The sequence below is a fragment of the Acartia tonsa genome, chromosome 2 (assembly GCF_053477335.1).
Source record: "Acartia tonsa isolate MP-2025a chromosome 2, ASM5347733v1, whole genome shotgun sequence".
NCBI classification, from domain to species: domain Eukaryota; kingdom Metazoa; phylum Arthropoda; class Copepoda; order Calanoida; family Acartiidae; genus Acartia; species Acartia tonsa.
The window spans coordinates 27027223-27044422 of NC_137261.1; the positions used below are offsets into that span (position 1 = coordinate 27027223).

General features: G+C 32.2%; 1 protein-coding gene across 1 annotated transcript in view; it reads right to left on the reverse strand.

Annotated features, from left to right (window-relative positions):
- The window catches only part of LOC145312489 (uncharacterized), a 57036-nt gene that overhangs the window by 27912 nt on the left and 11924 nt on the right, over window positions 1–17200 (reverse strand). The window contains exons 2-7 of the mRNA XM_080151747.1: window positions 13685–13841; window positions 12965–13077; window positions 9508–10940; window positions 8608–9067; window positions 6654–6781; window positions 4281–4355 (exon numbers count right to left, since the gene is read on the reverse strand). Coding sequence (XP_080007873.1) covers window positions 4281–4355; window positions 6654–6781; window positions 8608–9067; window positions 9508–10940; window positions 12965–13077; window positions 13685–13841 — 2366 coding nt within the window. The remainder of the gene's footprint in view (window positions 1–4280; window positions 4356–6653; window positions 6782–8607; window positions 9068–9507; window positions 10941–12964; window positions 13078–13684; window positions 13842–17200) is intronic.

Below are 17200 nucleotides of genomic sequence, written 5' to 3' on the forward strand. Positions count from 1 at the left end.
AAATTGCTAAAAAAATAATTTAAAATTCAGTATTTTTATGTTATATACTCTGTTTGAAATTCTATCGTCAACGTTCAATCAATCAATGTCTAAAAAACGCCGAAAAAATGTGGCATTCATCTTTTAAAAACCCATCTCGGTGGTATTTCCGGTTGGCAAAGACAACATAAATATAGAAATCATGAAACATTGTTGTTCCACAATTTTGCCACATTTTTAAACATCTTGCTTAAAAAAAATCTTCCTTGTAAATTCTACAAATTTAAATATTTAGAGAAAATTGAGTAGTAATTTACTTCTTGATTCAAAATATTTGATTAAATTGAATCAAAACTAATAATTATTTTTGGCACTCTATATTCAAATAATCATAAGCTTATCAATAGTGCGCATGCGCGCACAGAGGTGCCATAAATTTCAAAACTTAAAAATATAAGTTTTGTAGCGAAATTACTCTATAATTCGAAATCTCTGTCTTTCTTTTAGAAACATTCAGGGGAATATACGAAAGCTTATATTTATATTAAAGATGAAAAATCGATAAATTCAAATGCACACGGCACATCTGCGTAAACACACCCTGGATTTTTTTTCTTTTAATTTTAATTCGTATGAAGCTAGCTCAAATAAGTAAATATTAAATTTGATATATTTTTGACGATGCGGGAGGATGTTTTAAAAGAAATGATGAAATAATTTTCAAGGTTTTAAAAAAAAGTTAGCTTCTTTTATGCGAAAAAATTCAATAAAAAGTAAAAATTTTTACCAAAAAGTTGGTCAAATTTTACCAAGTTTTTTTTTTTGTTAAAGTCCAAAACTCTGGACTTAGCCTAAAAATTTACCTTGTCAATTTTTACCAAAAAGTTGGTCAAATTTTACCAAGTTTTTTTTTTTGGCAAAGTCCAAAAATCTGGACTTAGCCTAAAAATTTACCTTGTCAATTTTTACCAAAAAGTTGGTCAAATTTTACCAAGTTTTTTTTTTGGCAAAGTCCAAAAATCTGGACTTAGCCTAAAAATTTACCTTGTCAATTTTTACCAAAAAGTTGGTCAAATTTTACCAAGTTTTTTTTTTGGCAAAGTCCAAAAATCTGGACTTAGCCTAAAAATTTACCTTGTCAATTTTTACCAAAAAGTTGGTCAAATTTTACCAAGTTCATTTTTTTTGTCAGAGTCCAAAAATCTGGACTTAGCCTAAAAAAATACCTTGTCAAATTTTACTAACTTTTTGGTAAAAATTGACCAAATTGCGTTTTTTTGTCTAAGTCCGAAAATTCGGACTTAACCTGAAAAATAGAGTTGTAAAATTGACCACATTTTTGGTAAAACTTCCAAAAGTGGTAAAATTAAAAAAAAAAAAAAAAAATTTAAATTTAGGCTTCATTGTATAGAAGTCATTATTTTAAAGTACTACAACTGATTATGAAGAGCTGTTTTTAATTTAAAACACAAAAAACGGGTTTTTTTGTTTCGTCAAATTTTACAAAAAAAATGGTAAAATTTGACTAATTTTTTGGCTAAAATTTTTGCTGGTAAAATTTACCACGAAACTGGTATATTTTACCAGGTTGACCAGCTTTACCACTTTTCTGGTAAAACGATTTTTTTTTCTGGTATTTCGTAGAACCTGGGTATTGCGTGGTTCAAGTTTAATAAGGAAGCAGTTGATATTGCCTAATAAAAAATAATGTCATACAATACAAATGACCAATGAGAAACTAGAATACATTTTACCATTGGTCAATTACGATGTATTCTGGCCTATCATTGGTCATTTGTATTATATGACGTCATTTTTATTAGGCCCTATCAACTGCTTCTTTAATAAGGACACATTTTGCTTAATATTTCTTATTAATGCAGGATATGAGAAGTTAGAATAAAATATCCAAACAATTTTTGTGATAACTTTTTTTATTGACGTAAGTACCTGTGAATAATGACTTGAGTAGGACCAATGTCTAGCTTCATTAAAAAGAAGAACTTATCAGTTAGCTGTTATTGAAATGATTACTTTCTACCAAAGCAACAGCATGTCTGTCTGTCTGTATAATTGCATATCTGCTAAGTTCTTAACAAAAAGTTATGTAATCTTTAAATACTCAGTTTTTAAGTAAGTTTTAAATTGGCCCTAGGAAGGTTTTAGGCTATTGTGCTGAGGAGTGCGACACTAGTTGAACAAAAAGCAAATTACGTAATTAAATAAGTTTCAAACTAAGCTAACCAATGATAAGCTACAATCCTTTTTTTATTTGTGTTTACTTCTAAAGAGAGACTAGAATAAATCCATCCTTGTTTTCTTGAGAAATGGATTATTATAACTTGGATCTTACACCAAATTATCATAGTGGTCTAAAATAACGATTTTCAATTACCCAATCTCTTCCTACTGGATGAAAGAACTTAAAAATAAATGACAAGGGAAGTAGCAACCTAAATTTAAGATAAATTTTTCCCTGTCATGATATCCACGTATATTGTACATCCATTTATTGAGATAGGTTTGAATCCAATGATTTGAACCATTGAGCTTTATTGCATTTATAAACCTCTCATTGTTAACATACATACATTCCAGGGACCTAAAGGGATAAGACAATTGCCGATAAGTTGATGTACATCCCCAATAATAAAACACAATACTACCCATTCTCTAGTTTACAATTAGTGGTTGAACGTTTGGACATATAACATAATAAACCAATTAATCAAAATTCAATAAAAGTTCCCAAAGTTGTTAAACCAACCAAGAAAAAACGTTATTATAAAACTTTTGGGACTATTGTAATAAACAGCCCATTGTCCTCTCCCTCCCTGCATATTTTCGGCTAATATACTTTTAAAACAAGAATGACAACATCTGTAAAAGCAAAGGTCGACAAATCATATGGTTTATGAGATACATTGCTGAATCTTCTACGGAATCATCATTCTAACCACTAAATTAATAGGTTATCTATACCAATAAAAGATAAAAAAAAGTTTAAAATAGGCGTACGGACTTTCGGATACCAATTAAGGAGTTGCTACGCTTATGCACCTTAATGCTAAAAGAATCGATCATCATCCAAAGTTTGAAATCGTTGGGACTATTCTAACATGCCTAAATTAATAATCAGACGAACCGACAAATAAAAAAAAGAACATAACCTAGACATAGATATTTTAGAAGTGAAGCTACTCAATCATTCATTTTGTCATTTTGTCTGTTCGTTAATCCGTCAGTCAGCCAGTTACACTTTGGAGGAATTGTGATTTATTTCATTGGGCTTATTCTTTCACTAAATTGTTTTCTCGTATTCATTCGGCACCTCGGGACTAAAAAACTGGTTTAAATCATATAATTGTACATTTTATATCCGCGGAAAGCTGTTTATAATACGATGCGAGAAATAAATTTTAATGATCTTTAATGTCTTATTTGAATTTTTTTTTAAATTTAAAATGACTTTAATCAAACTTTGTTGCGGGCCACTCGTATGTAAGAATATAATGAAGTAATTTGATGCAGGGATTAAAAGGGATAAGACAATGGCCGATGAATTGATGTACAATGGAGATACACAAAATTACCTCGTCTGTAGAATACAAATAGTGGTTAAAAATTTTGACTCTTAAGTTAATTATTCAACCAATCAAAATTCAGTTAAAATCCCAAATGTTGTTGAAAAAACTTTGGTGGCTATTTTAATAAACTGCCCAATGTCCCCTCCCTCCCTGAATTTAATAAGAAATTAGGAAGACCAGTGAACCAGATAATTAACCAATATAAGACTTCAACTCATTTAACCTTTTAACTTTAACCTTTTTGCCACAGTAAAATTTCTTAAGTTTCTTCATCTTGCCATGGAACAAAACCTTTACTATTATCAAATCAGAAGCTCTTTATGGTGCCTAGAAAAAATACGTCATATTTGATATTTTATTATTTTAATATGACGTAATTCGGTGTTTTCGGCCAAAAGTTTTAAAATTTAGTGCCTATTAAAAAGGGGATAAATTTAAAAACTTTTGTCTGTAAAATCCAGAAATACTTCATAATAGAATAATGGACTATTCTAATATGACGTCATTTTTATAGGCATTATAAAGTGTAGAGCTTCTCAAATCAACATAGAACTTAACTGTGACCATAATGTCGATCATAGGTCACCTATAACCACCATTTAGTCAATACAGACAGTTCAAATTGTCGACGCATTTCTTTTGGGTTTTGACTACAACCAAAAATTAATATTTTCTTTGTCAAGCAAAATTTAGGTAAAAAATAAATAACTTTACCGTAGTATTGTTGTATTTCTTTCACCGAAGACACTGGGGCTTCGCCCCCATGCATCTGCTACGTTCGTCCCCATACTAAATAAAAATAAGATTATAAATATATTTATTATTTATCTATCTATCATTCTATATCTATTATTTGTCTATTCATCTATTTCTTATGCAAAATACAATTATAATAGGAAGTAATTTTTTATATTTCTTATTAATAATTATAAATTATCAAAGGGAAGGAAGGTGTAAGTGGGGTAGGTTAAAAAAAACCGCTCTTAGTGATCCCCTAAGGCACCCAACCCCTTTAGAAAATCCCTAGGTACGCCACATTTAGTTATACCTTACTTTTTAAGACAATACAAGCAAAGGGCAAATGCATTAAAAGTGTCATTAACCTTAAACAATTATCTTATTTAGACATAAACAAGGATGGCAACATCCATAAAAGCGAAGCTATGAAACGGTAGGACAAACGGTCATTAACACTTGTATAGTGTCAGAACTAATATAAATGTATAAGAGTCGAAGCAAAATTGTAAGTAAATTTGTTGAAAAACTGCTTGATACAGGTTAAAGTTTATGGAACTTTTTTGGATTAGATTATAGACTCAGAGTTGCTTTGCTTATAATATCGTACTTTGTTGTCCCAGGAATCAATATACCAAAAATTAGAACAATCGGATAATTAGATCACATAAAAATGTGTTGTTAAAAAATCAAAAAATTAACATGTTTAAAATGGACTTACGGACATTCTGGTAATAATAATAGATTTGCTACGCTCTCTAAATCGTACCTAACTACTTCAGGAATCACCATGCAAAGTTTGAAATCGATAGGTCAATTCTAATTTGCCTAAATTAACGAAAAAAGCTATCCGTCTCGGACAGACGGACTTACGTACCGACCCTAATTATAGAAAAGCTTCGCTTTTCACAATTGCCCTAACTTAAATACTTGCAATTATGTTTATGACATCTTTGAGAAAATTTAAAATTTCTCAATAGTTGTAAATGGTAATGGGGGTTATTAAAATGTATAATTTCAGTAATAAGAATAGCAATGTGCCAAGTGAAAATTGAATCCTATTTAATAAAGTAGTAAGATATTTTTTGTCTGTAGCGAAGGACCTCGCTAACCGCTGAACAGAAAGCTACTTAAATGTCCAAAGAGAATGAAATGAAAAATAAAGAATTATTTTTAGTTTAATTGGCCCCTAGGGACTACAACCGGTGTTTTTCTATTGGACAATAATATTTTCAAAGTCATACTAGAAAATAATTAACATTAGTTATAAGAACAAAACTTAATAATTTTATATCTATAATACAAAGTAGCTTGATGTATGTATGTCCGTCTCTTAAGATCTCGGTATCCACTGAGCCGATCGGATTCTACTCTTCAGGGAATATACCTACTGGTCCTGTGGTGATTTTAGGCTATTTCTTGGGGGGTTGGGACAGCCCCAACCCCCCAAAAATTATAAAATCTCCAATCATTTTTTTATTTGAAATTAGTGGTGGCAGCTCCAGTAGTACTTAATTTTCTTATTAATTACCTCATGAAGCAAAGCCCCTAGAGGCTAGGGGCGAAACCGCTAGTTACATTTTAAACCATAAAATTTGATTTGATCAATTTATATTGTAGGTTGTAAATTAAGCATGTTATTATCAAGTACACTTCATACATTCATTAAATCATATGCGAAGATTTAGGGATTTTTCGGCATGGCTGAAAATCGGTTTTAATCCAACTGATACAAAACGGGTTTCGAAGCCATACTGGAAAATTATTAAGAGATAAAAGAAATAAATCCAAAAGGTTTGGTACTGTTATCTTTATTGACATGACAAAAAAATTAGCATTAAGTTAAGGTAAAACAGTTTTGGAAGATTTTTTTCTTTCACTGACTTGTCCCTGAATTTACATTGTGATTGTGTTGAAATTATTTATTATTGATTGTACTATTTAAAACATTAACATTGGGAAAGGACAAAATTTTAAACATAATTCAAAAATAGTGGCGTGCAGAAGGGGGTGTATTCACCCCCCTATCCATCATCCCCTCTACATATTCCTTGTAAGGGCTGCACCCTCGCCCCTTAAACAGCCATTGGAGTGTCAAAGTAAAAAAGTCAAATCCCTATAAAATTGTAATGTTAAAAGACCTTATATAAATTCCAATTATAGAGAAGTACTGATAGTCCAACGGACCTGTGAATGAGTTTTGTATTATATTCTAGATGCTTTTCAATTTAGGGAATCTTCACGCAAAAATAGCCATGCAATATTAGATAGATGCCGAGAAAAACCTGTTTCCTCTTCAGCCGGACAGACATAATTATTATAGAGTAGCTTCGCTTCTAGAAAACAAACTACCTTGAATATTGAAGAATTCCCCTCCACATATTTTCATTGGCTTGTAGCAGAGGTGGGTGTTGGTGGAGACAATATTGTAATCTTCTATATTTTCTTCTATCATATACTCCTCCCCCCTCCATAGCTTCCTGATATATTTACATTTAATCAGTTTAGTTTAGAACGGAGGGACATAAGGACGGACCACTGCGCTTTTAAAAAATATTGTAATCTTCTATATTTTCTGCTTTCATATACTCCTCCTCCCTCCTCCATAGCTTCCTAATATATATCAATGTCTATACATTAAATTAGTTTAATTTAGAACGGAGGGACATATGGACGGACCACTGCGTTTTTTTTTATATATTGTAATCTTCTATGTTTTCTTCTATTATATACTCCTCCACCCCCATAGTTTCCTAATATACATATATCACTGCCTTTAGATTTAAAGATATTGTTATCTTGTATATTTTCTTCTATCATAACTCCTCCACCCTCCATAGCTTCCTAATATATTTACATTTAATCAGTTTATTTTAGAACGGACGGACGGACGGACGAACAAAGAAACGGACCAATTTGCTTTTTTTTTTTAAAGTTTTGGATCATCGAGAAAAAAATCAAAGTAGCGGGTTTCGTCGTATTTTTACACTAGCTTTTCTCCTATTTCTAGCCAATGCGGCGGGCCTTAACCCTGCGGGGCAATCATTCATATTTACCTAACCTAACCTAAAATAACCTATCAAAAGCTACTGTAAAAATTCGACGAAACCTGCTACTTCTTTTTCTTTCCATGATCTAAAGTTTTTTTTTAAATAAAACTTTGACCATTACAAATTTTGTTATCCTATACTTTATTGCACCCCATACTTTTTAAAAGCGAAGCTTTTCTATAATTAGGGTCGGTCCGTCCGTACGTCCGTCCGTCCGAGATAGATAGCTTTTATTTGTTAATTTAGGCATGTTAGAATTGTCCTATCGATTTTAAACATTGCATGATGATTTCTGTAGGAGTTAAGTACGATTTAGAAAGCGTAGCAACTCTATAATCATTACCAGAATGTTCGTACGTCAATTTTAAACATGTTGATTTTTTTTACTTTTTTAACAACAAATTTGTATGTGATCTAATCATCCGATTGATCTAGTATATTGCTTCCTGGAACAACAAAGTATAATGTTATAAGCGATGCAACTCTATAATCAAGTCCTAAAAATATAAGTATGTCCATAAACATTATCCTGTATAAAGCAGTTTTTCAAAAAATTTACTTACAATTTTGCTTCTACTCTTATACATTTATATTCTGATTATTTAGTTCTGACACTATATAAGTATTAATGTCCGTTTGTCTTACCGTTTGAGTGCTTCGCTTTTATGGATGTTGTCATCCTTGTTATATATCTAACCTAGTTAAAAATAAATCGTGACCAAATTTTGTGTAAATGTCCACGAACGGGTTTTTTTTCATGGTCTCAACTTTTGCATTGTATATGTATGTGTATTTTCACTTAATTTTAAATTTTCAGGCATAACAGTTTATGTGCTTTGGCATAAATTCTAAATACGTATGTGAAGGATTCCGAGAACAATAGAAGAAAAATAGCATTTTTGATATATTTATTATGACAAATAAGGAATTATTTTTGATTAGAAAAAAATGTACGAGAGTAGTTATATATTTATTGCAACGTATTATTTTCGTGGATATTAATATGAAAAAGCTTAAAACAGTTTTGTTAACCCGAGGGGTCGACGGTCCGAGCTAACAAAACTATAATCAATTCTATGATATTTAATTATATTAATATTCGTGTAAATTATCTATGATACAAGGCTATACAAGATTTTTCTGTATGGCTGAGAAACGGTTTTATTCAGCGGATATTAATAAGTTTCGAAGCCATACTGGAATATCTATTACACGTATAGAAAACAATTATAGAAAAAATACTCCAAAAAAATCACCTGCAAAGAATCCAAAATGGCCAGTTGAGTATCAAAAACATCTGTCCTATCCTCAACAGAGTTGGGATAAACAATATTAATCAAATCCTCAGCAGTACTGTTATCAATCCTCATATGAATATCATCTTCAAGAGTACCATTGGAGGATTTATTGGCCTGTACACCAAAATCTTTATCCCACATTTCTTCAGCAGTTTTATTATCAAACATCATTTCTTCCTCAAAATTTTGGATCTTAAATTCTTTTTCAAAATAATCTTTACGCATGGCTTGAAGGATAGAACCGGTTAGGTTTTTGATTTTTGACACCATTTCTGGTTCTTCGGGTGAGGTGAGGGTGTCCAGTGACTGGATAATGTCGTCGTCTTCTTGTCTGGAAATGCCGGGTGAGGTCAAATTTTTAACCTCGTTTTCGTCAAGTACTTCAATCAACGGAGAATCTGTCCCATAAAACCAGTTTCTAAATTTTATCAATATATAAGCGTTTTCTCTTAAAGTGAATATCGAACACTATACTTATCCCCTCCCCATAAAAATTAAAAATTATAGACTCATAGAGTGGGTATTTTTTCTATGCCTAGCCCCTGCGGAAGGTCAGGACTATACCTGCATTTCCAAAACCTTGCAAGACTACCCAGGACCATAACCTAATTTGACCAAAAGTAATAAACAACCAAAAAAGTACCCTCTATCTCCCCTTTTTTAAATTCATTTTAAAAATGAGGTGAGTGCTCATCTTCTGTCTTTTTGCTTATCTAACTGAAGTAATGGAATATTAACAATCAGTGGAGATGAAGATCAAAAGCAAATGAACTCTGCATTTATAAACCTGTGCAAATATTCAAAATCGATTGCAAATAATTGTCAATTTGAATTAAAATGAATAAAAACACAACTAACCTGATATGCTGCATTGGCCTAAACATGAAAAAAGTAGTTTCTGTTGTTGTTGTTGTCTCGGGTGCCGGGGTTGTTGTTGGACTTACAACAGATGTTGCCAAAGGGGGTTGTTGCTGGCCGGCGGCAGGATCGTTAGCAAGTGGAACAGGATCATTTCTCGGAGGTGGAATTGGGGGAGGGACAGGCCCACTACTCGTATGCGGAGTTGGTGGCAGGGGAAGATTTTTTGGAGGGCCAAGTAGGGGTTGACCGATGGCTGGCCTCTGTGGATTTGGAGAAGATGGAATGTGATTAGGTGGGGGCAAAATTGGAGGATTTTTTGGATGGATAATAGTATTTTGCAGTAAGTTAGGTTTGTGATGGTTATTGTGTGAATTTTTATTATCAATATATTGATGTGAATGTTGATTAGGATTATGTTGTTGATGATCTAAAAGATGGGGTGGTTGATTATAATGATTGGTCAATGGTGGATGATTTTTGTAAATTGCTTGTGTTCTACGAGAAGCTGGCAATTTGGCAATGTTTGGTGGCGCAGGAGCATGATAGGAGCCTGTTGATGTAAGTTCAGGTATGATAGTCTCATTAGGAATGCCTTCAGCTGTTTTGGCTGATGTATCTTCTGTGTAGTAATTAAACCAGTCACTAGCAGTGTTGATAATCTTTTCTATGACTCCAGGTTCTGCTATTGGTGGTTGATTTGGGTCATCTTTCATAATTTCACCTTCAGCTACTTTAATATTATCAATTAGTTGGTGTTCTGGCGGATGTTTGACATATATTTTCTCCAGATTATCAGCATAATTATTCAAATCTGGGTTGTAATGATCCAATTTTCTATCCCTTCTTAAGGTTCTGTGTGCTTGGTAGGGAGGGCCATAGTACTGATTATCATGCAGAGTATGTAGTGGTCTATATTCTGGAATTCTATGATAAATCGACCTTTGTTTGAATCCAAATTGACGTGGCTCTATCCTCGGATAATGACCAGTTTTAATTGTTCCTCTTCCCCTGTTGCTGCTTAAGCGTATTTTTTTAGAAAGGGAATCATCGGCCGTAAAAAAATTAATTTGAACTAATGTATCATTAAATCTATTTTTTTCATTTGTATCATTTAATTCTGCAGTGACTTCTGTTTCATTATTAAATATATCAATTTGTTGTGTTGTATAATTCGAGTCAGCTGTGTGCACAATTGTAATATTGCCCAAATCTTTATTTTCACTTTCAGTTGCATCATAATTTTTAATTGGGGCATTATGAAGGTCAGAAGAGTTGGTAACAAGACTGTAAACCAGAGTGAGATTAGCCACATGGTCAATTATTTTATTATTGTGTATTTCTTCATCTTTCTTACTTGAGTTATTTATGGTTTCAACTACTTCTAAATTAGTCACATTTTGTGCTACAATTTCAACTCTTTCATTCAAATCCTATTTTTAAATTTCCATATTGGAAGTATTGATAAAATATTTTAATACTATGCTGTATAATATAATTTAATTTTCTAAAATTTTGCTAGGTTTATAAATAGAAAAATTGCAAAAAATATATTTAAAAATACTTACAAAAAAAAGGTCCTTAAAAATTTATAAGTTAAACATAAACTTCTTTATCTAAACTAATGTTATTTATGCTTGTTATTGCTGCGCTACTTTTGGACATAATTATTGTCCTTGTTTCATATTTATATTGTGTATCAATTTTGGAAAACCTACAAAAATTCAGTGATGCATGGAAATTTTTCCTGGTTAGCTGTAGTTGTTGTAATATCAGTTGCAGACAAATTCATGCAGTCTACTTTGTCATTGTCATCAGTAGATAGTACGTCATCAGTAGGCTTAGTTAGGATAGTTGGGGTGTTTTCTGTAGGGTTAGTTTGGATATCTGTATCATCAGTAAAAGATTGGTTTAACTTTACTATGCTTACATTAAAATTTACAGAATCTGAACTAGGGTTGAGTTGGATTTTTGTGTTGTCATGACTCATTTTTACATTTTTATCATTATGGATGTGAGTGGTATTTGAATTTGTATTAATTTGGTTTGATGAATGAAAACTAGGGTTGATTTCACTTGAATTTGAGGATTTTTCTTGATTAATAGGGTTGTGCTGAGTACCATTATATATTTGAGTTGTAGGGTTATCATGAATATTTGATAAATTTTTGTTTGTTGAGAGTACATTGATACTATGTTGTCCAACACTAATTATTAAGGAAGTCATTAAAACAAAACAATTTATTTTTTATTGTCAACTCTGTTTCTCTCTCCTCTCATTACTCTCTCTGTCTCTCTCTGTCTCTCTCTCTGTCTCTCTCTCTCTCTCTGTCTCTCTCTTTGTCTCTCTCTCTCTATATATCTCTCTATCTCTCTCTCTCTCTCTCTCTCTCTCTCTCTCTCTCTCTCTCTCTCTCTCTCTCTCTCTTTCTCTCCCTCTGTTTGTCCAAATGAAGGTAATTAATTGTAAAGTTCACATGTACAGTTTTTTTGGTTCTGAATGCACTTTAAAACAAGATTTAACAAAACGCACTTTCAATCTTACCAGTGACACAGAGATTTGGCTTAAATTCTAAAGAAATATTTATGTACATATATACTAGCGTCGGCAAAGTAGTAAGAAAGGACATAAAGATAGCCTAAAACCATCCTAGGACCTGTGTGAAGGTTCCCTCAAAAAGATAACTTGATCATTTCAGTAGTATTGAAGTCTTCAAACAGAAAATACTTTATATAATAGGAAATTTATATCTTATTACAAACTTACAAGTCTCATAAATCAATCGGTTATTTGGTCGGTAGGTCAGTCGTGCTGATGTAATATTGTGATTTTACCTTTCCTTATTTTAAAAATGGAGAAAAACTACTAGAAAATACAGAAATGTTTCATTGCAAATAAGGGTAACACAGAGGGTGTTTTAGAACTTTAAAAAAAAAGACTCAAAATTTTTTACCTAATTAGTTTGAAAGTCTATAGCATACCAATTTGGAAACTAGCGTCCTTGTTAAAAGCTTAAATTATGCTTAAATGAAAAATAGTATTTTCTCCTTTTTCATATTATAAATATTTTGAATATGCTTGTGTGTAGTGTGTACCATATTCCTAAAGACTACAATATCAATATCAATAACCATAGAAGGGATCATTCTAGAATTTTATTCACTGTGCCACAAGAATTAAAAGATTTACTCAAAGATTTTGTAATAGGCTTACATTTTTACCTCCTTTTTTAAGAACATATAAATACTTTTTAGGATTGCTTCAAATATGTCCCGGGAGGGTTTAGGCTATTTTATATTTAGATTTAAGTCTTGAAATGGTCTTAGGCTTAATTTTTGCCCATCCTATACACTTCGAATATGGTGCTCCTAGATATTAGGTGCGCAGCCGCCAGTTAACAGAGGAGAGTTTTTTTCTCCTTTCAAATTGTTAAGAGCATTATAGTTTGGAAATGACTTCCCTCCTAGTAGATTCTATTTCTCTTGGAGTCTGATATTGGAGAGATTTATCCTTGTTCAGGGTTGGAGGGAGTGTAGGGGGTGTGGAATAATAGAAATATTGGACGCCACCTACAAATATTTTAATGTATTAAATCATTTAGATAAATAATTATAACTTTCCAGTATGGCCTCGAATCCGATTGATATCTGCTGGATTAGAACCGGCTGTCATCCATTCTAATCATGTCTAGCATCGTATTACAGAAAGTTTTACACAAATTTTAAATTGAAAATTATAAAATTAAAATCAGTTTTTAATTTTTCAAAATCCGCTGAAATCTTTTTCGATGCTATAAATAACTATTCCCCACCTCACCCTCCATCCCCAACCCACCTTTTATCAGAGTGTACAGATCCTAAAAATTTATCAAGTTTACAGATCCTAAAATCTATCAGATTGCACAGTTCTTAAAATCCTTGAAAATCGCAGAGATATTCGAGAAGAAAAGTTTAAAACACAGTAATACTGACGAATAAAGAGTGAGAGTAGGTAATACTTAATAGAACACATAACAGAGTAGGTGCTTAGTCGACCATAAATTTTCATTTTAGTTTTCAAAAAAGAAGTTAAACAATTGGAGAGGGGGTTTCTATAGGAGCTATATTTATTAGGATTTGGAGGTGCTCCACCTTCTAGACATCCTGTTACTTTAATATAAATAAGGATAAATCTTACTTGGCGGATATAGAGCATCTCTCATAAGATTATTGACAGGTATGGATGGAGGATGTTGTTTACCATCAGCTACCACTCCCCCTGGATCAATACTGCGCCTGCCTGCAGCGGTCAGCTTCACCCAGTTATCCAGATTCAAATAGCGCGGGGCAACAAACTAAAATAAAATCATTGTAACCGAATAAAGTGTCTCAAAAATCCGCCATGTAACGTCATAAAAATGAGGGATTATCTATCTCTTTTTGGGGGGTTCCTCTCCCACTTCTCCTCTTATCTCCCTCATTTTTATGACGTCATTTGGCTGATTTCTTTAGATTTCAAAACATGAAACATTAAAGTAAAACAATAGAGGGGGGAAGGGGATAAATAACTGTATGTCCCCTGTGCCGATTCTCAATTAGGTATTTGAATATCAGCCAATATCTTAGAAAAAATCAACCCAGCAAAGTCGCTACAAAAAAGAAGAAAGCAATTTGCGAGCAGACGAAAAAGGTCCTTATCTCTAGAATATACATTCTTACTTATACATTTATTTATGAGACTTAATAAAATATGAAATATCAAAGACAATAAGGCCCAAAATTAGTGCAACAATAAGAAGTGTTTTATAAAACACTAGCGTCTACGCCCCCTAGAAGCTTCTAGGGGCACTTAAGGGTACAAAAAAATAGTTTAAAACCTTCCCAGGACCTATAAGAAGCTTCACTGTAAAGGATGTTATCTTAAAACTTTGGGGACTAGTGTAGTAAACATCCCCATGTCCCCTCCCTTCCTGAGTTCAAATACACAACATTTTTCTAAATGAATCAATTTTACAAAATGATTGCCCCTATTAGGCTAATGTAGGGAAAAGTATTCGAAAAACAAGTTAACAGAACAGACAGTTTTTTCATTATTAGAGTAAAACACGAGAGGGAGAAAGGGTTAAATAACTATATCTCCCCAATGTTCTTGTGCCGACTCTCAATTGGGTCATTAAAAATCAACCAATAGTAACGGGGATGTTAACACAGCCAAGTAACAGAAAACAATTTGGTAGCAGACGAAAAAAGGCATTAAAAAAGGGAGGGAGGTAGTTATCTGTATATACATCTATATTATATTCTGTTATTTCAATAATAACAAGTAAAAGATTAATATAGTGTTCTTAAAAATATATAAAAATAAGCTTGTGTTAAAAGCTTAATTTTTAGGAATTTTCTTTAAACCTTACAAATCGGGCCCCTATTCCCTTCTTAATAGATCGGGGGTTGGGGGCTCCCAGAGCCCCCCCCCCCCCCCCCCTCTATCTCGGCTCCTGTTACTGATAAAGACGTGGTGGTTTTCTGGTGGTTCATGTGTATTTTTAGAGAAAATTACTTTTTCTAGTCATAGCAGTCAGACCGCTCATTAGCCGCTTTTTAAAGCCGCTAAATTTTAAAACAGCTGTAGAGCGGCCAATTTTACAGCTAGGATGACCAAATTTTAGGACGAACTTTTATTTTTTTTAACAAAAAAATTAATATTTTTATCTGTTTATTGTTGCTCAAGGACTTACCAAAAAAAAATAATAGGTCTCTAGCTGTAATAGAAGCCACGATATTCATGATATATGTCTGTAGTAAAAGCCGGACAAAAATCGGTCATAAAGTCGGTCAGGGAGCGGTCAAACGGTCATAACAACACTTTTCTGAGAGGGTCATTGATATCTAAGTATTCCCAAAAAAAAATTTAGGTTTCTACCTTTTACACAAAAGTCATAATGTAGAAATTAAGATTTATTTAGAATTTTTTCTGACGTATAATTACTAAACTAAAAGTCATGAAGTTACAGCTCTTTATCTTACCTGCAAAAAAATGAGATTGAAAAAACTAGAAGGGAGGGGCTCTTGGAGCCCCCCCCCCCCCCCCGATCTGTAAGAGTTAAAACTATAGATCTAAAGATAATCAACTTTTATCTTTTAAATGAATGTACTCTTCAAAACTTAAATGAATGAAAAAATGACCATATTTGTAAAAAATAAATTTTAAGTTTGGAGAAAATCCAATAATGTTTCACTAGAACCAAGACAAACCCATCCCCTTCCGGCTAAATTAAAAAAAATCCCCATCAGTCTTCAAATAACACCCAGAATAGGTAAAAAAAAAAAAACATTTTAAATTCCTACTACCTAGAATTACTTTCGATTGATACAATATTTTTCAGTTTGGCTTCGAATCGGATTAAAATCCCATGGATTAAAACCGGTTCTCAGCCATACTTGAAATGTATTGCATCGTATTTTTTCACTAATATTAAAATAAAAATCGGTCCTAACAAAACTGGTTAAATCTTAAAACTTTTCATTTTAATATCCGCAGAAAGCTGTCTATAAAACTATGCAATAAATAACTATTATTTTTATTAGCCCAATTGGGCTTTATACCAAACTAGGCTTATAAATATACTTTTCGATCTCATATGATACTTAGTCGATACTTCTATGCCTTAAAATTATTTTCAAAGGCTAAATTGAGTGGGAGGGGAAGGGGGGGGATGCGCGTTTGATTAGCGTTAACTGGGACATTGCTGAAGGTTTCTCAAAAAAAAACTCCTTAATCTTTTCGTTGTCGGCTAAATCTTAAAACCTAGATCTTATCTTAACATTTAGACCTAGATACCAGGGATAAGACACTGGGCGAAAAATCGATGTAATTCCCAATAATAATACACAAAATTACCACTTCTGTAGATTACTCTTAGTGGTTGCAACGTTTAAACACTAAACTTATTAAACCGTCCAATTAAATTTTAAAAATAGTCCTCTAAGTTGTTAATCTAGTCATTTTGAAAACGTTATTATAAAACTTTGGGGACTAGCAAAATAAACAGTCCAATGTCCCCTCCCTCCTGCTTAGATACACAACAGACTTACTAAACATGCTATTTAAGTAAAGCAGTTTTTTTACAATTAGTATGTCCAGCTTTTTTTTATTAAATTTCTCTGTAATTTTCTAATTCAAATAAATAAATTTATTGATAAAAACACAATTTACTTACAAAACCTTAAGCAATAGACTTTTATATTTTGAAAATTAAAAAGCTTTTGGATTTTGTATGTTTTCTGAACTATAGCGGCGTAACTTTGCTTACATGACAAATCCAATAAATTTGAGATTGGTAGGCCAATAGACGTAAGGACATATCTTAGTTATAGATATACTTCGCAATATACAATGAAAGGTAAACATATGTGATATGTCTGTTATGAACTAAATTTAATAAAAATGTGCTAAATAAGTTTTACAAGGTATCTAAAGGGATAAGAAAATGACCGATAAGTTGATGTACATCCCCAATGATGATACCCAAAATTACCTCTTCTGTAGATTAAGATTAGTGGTTGAAACGTTTGAACACTCAACTTGATTAACCATCCAATCAATATTAACTAAAGTCATCAAAGTTGTGAAGCTAAATAATAATAAAATGCTATTATAAAACTTTGGGGACTAGTATAATAAACAGTGCATTGTCCCCTCTCTATCTGGAATCAT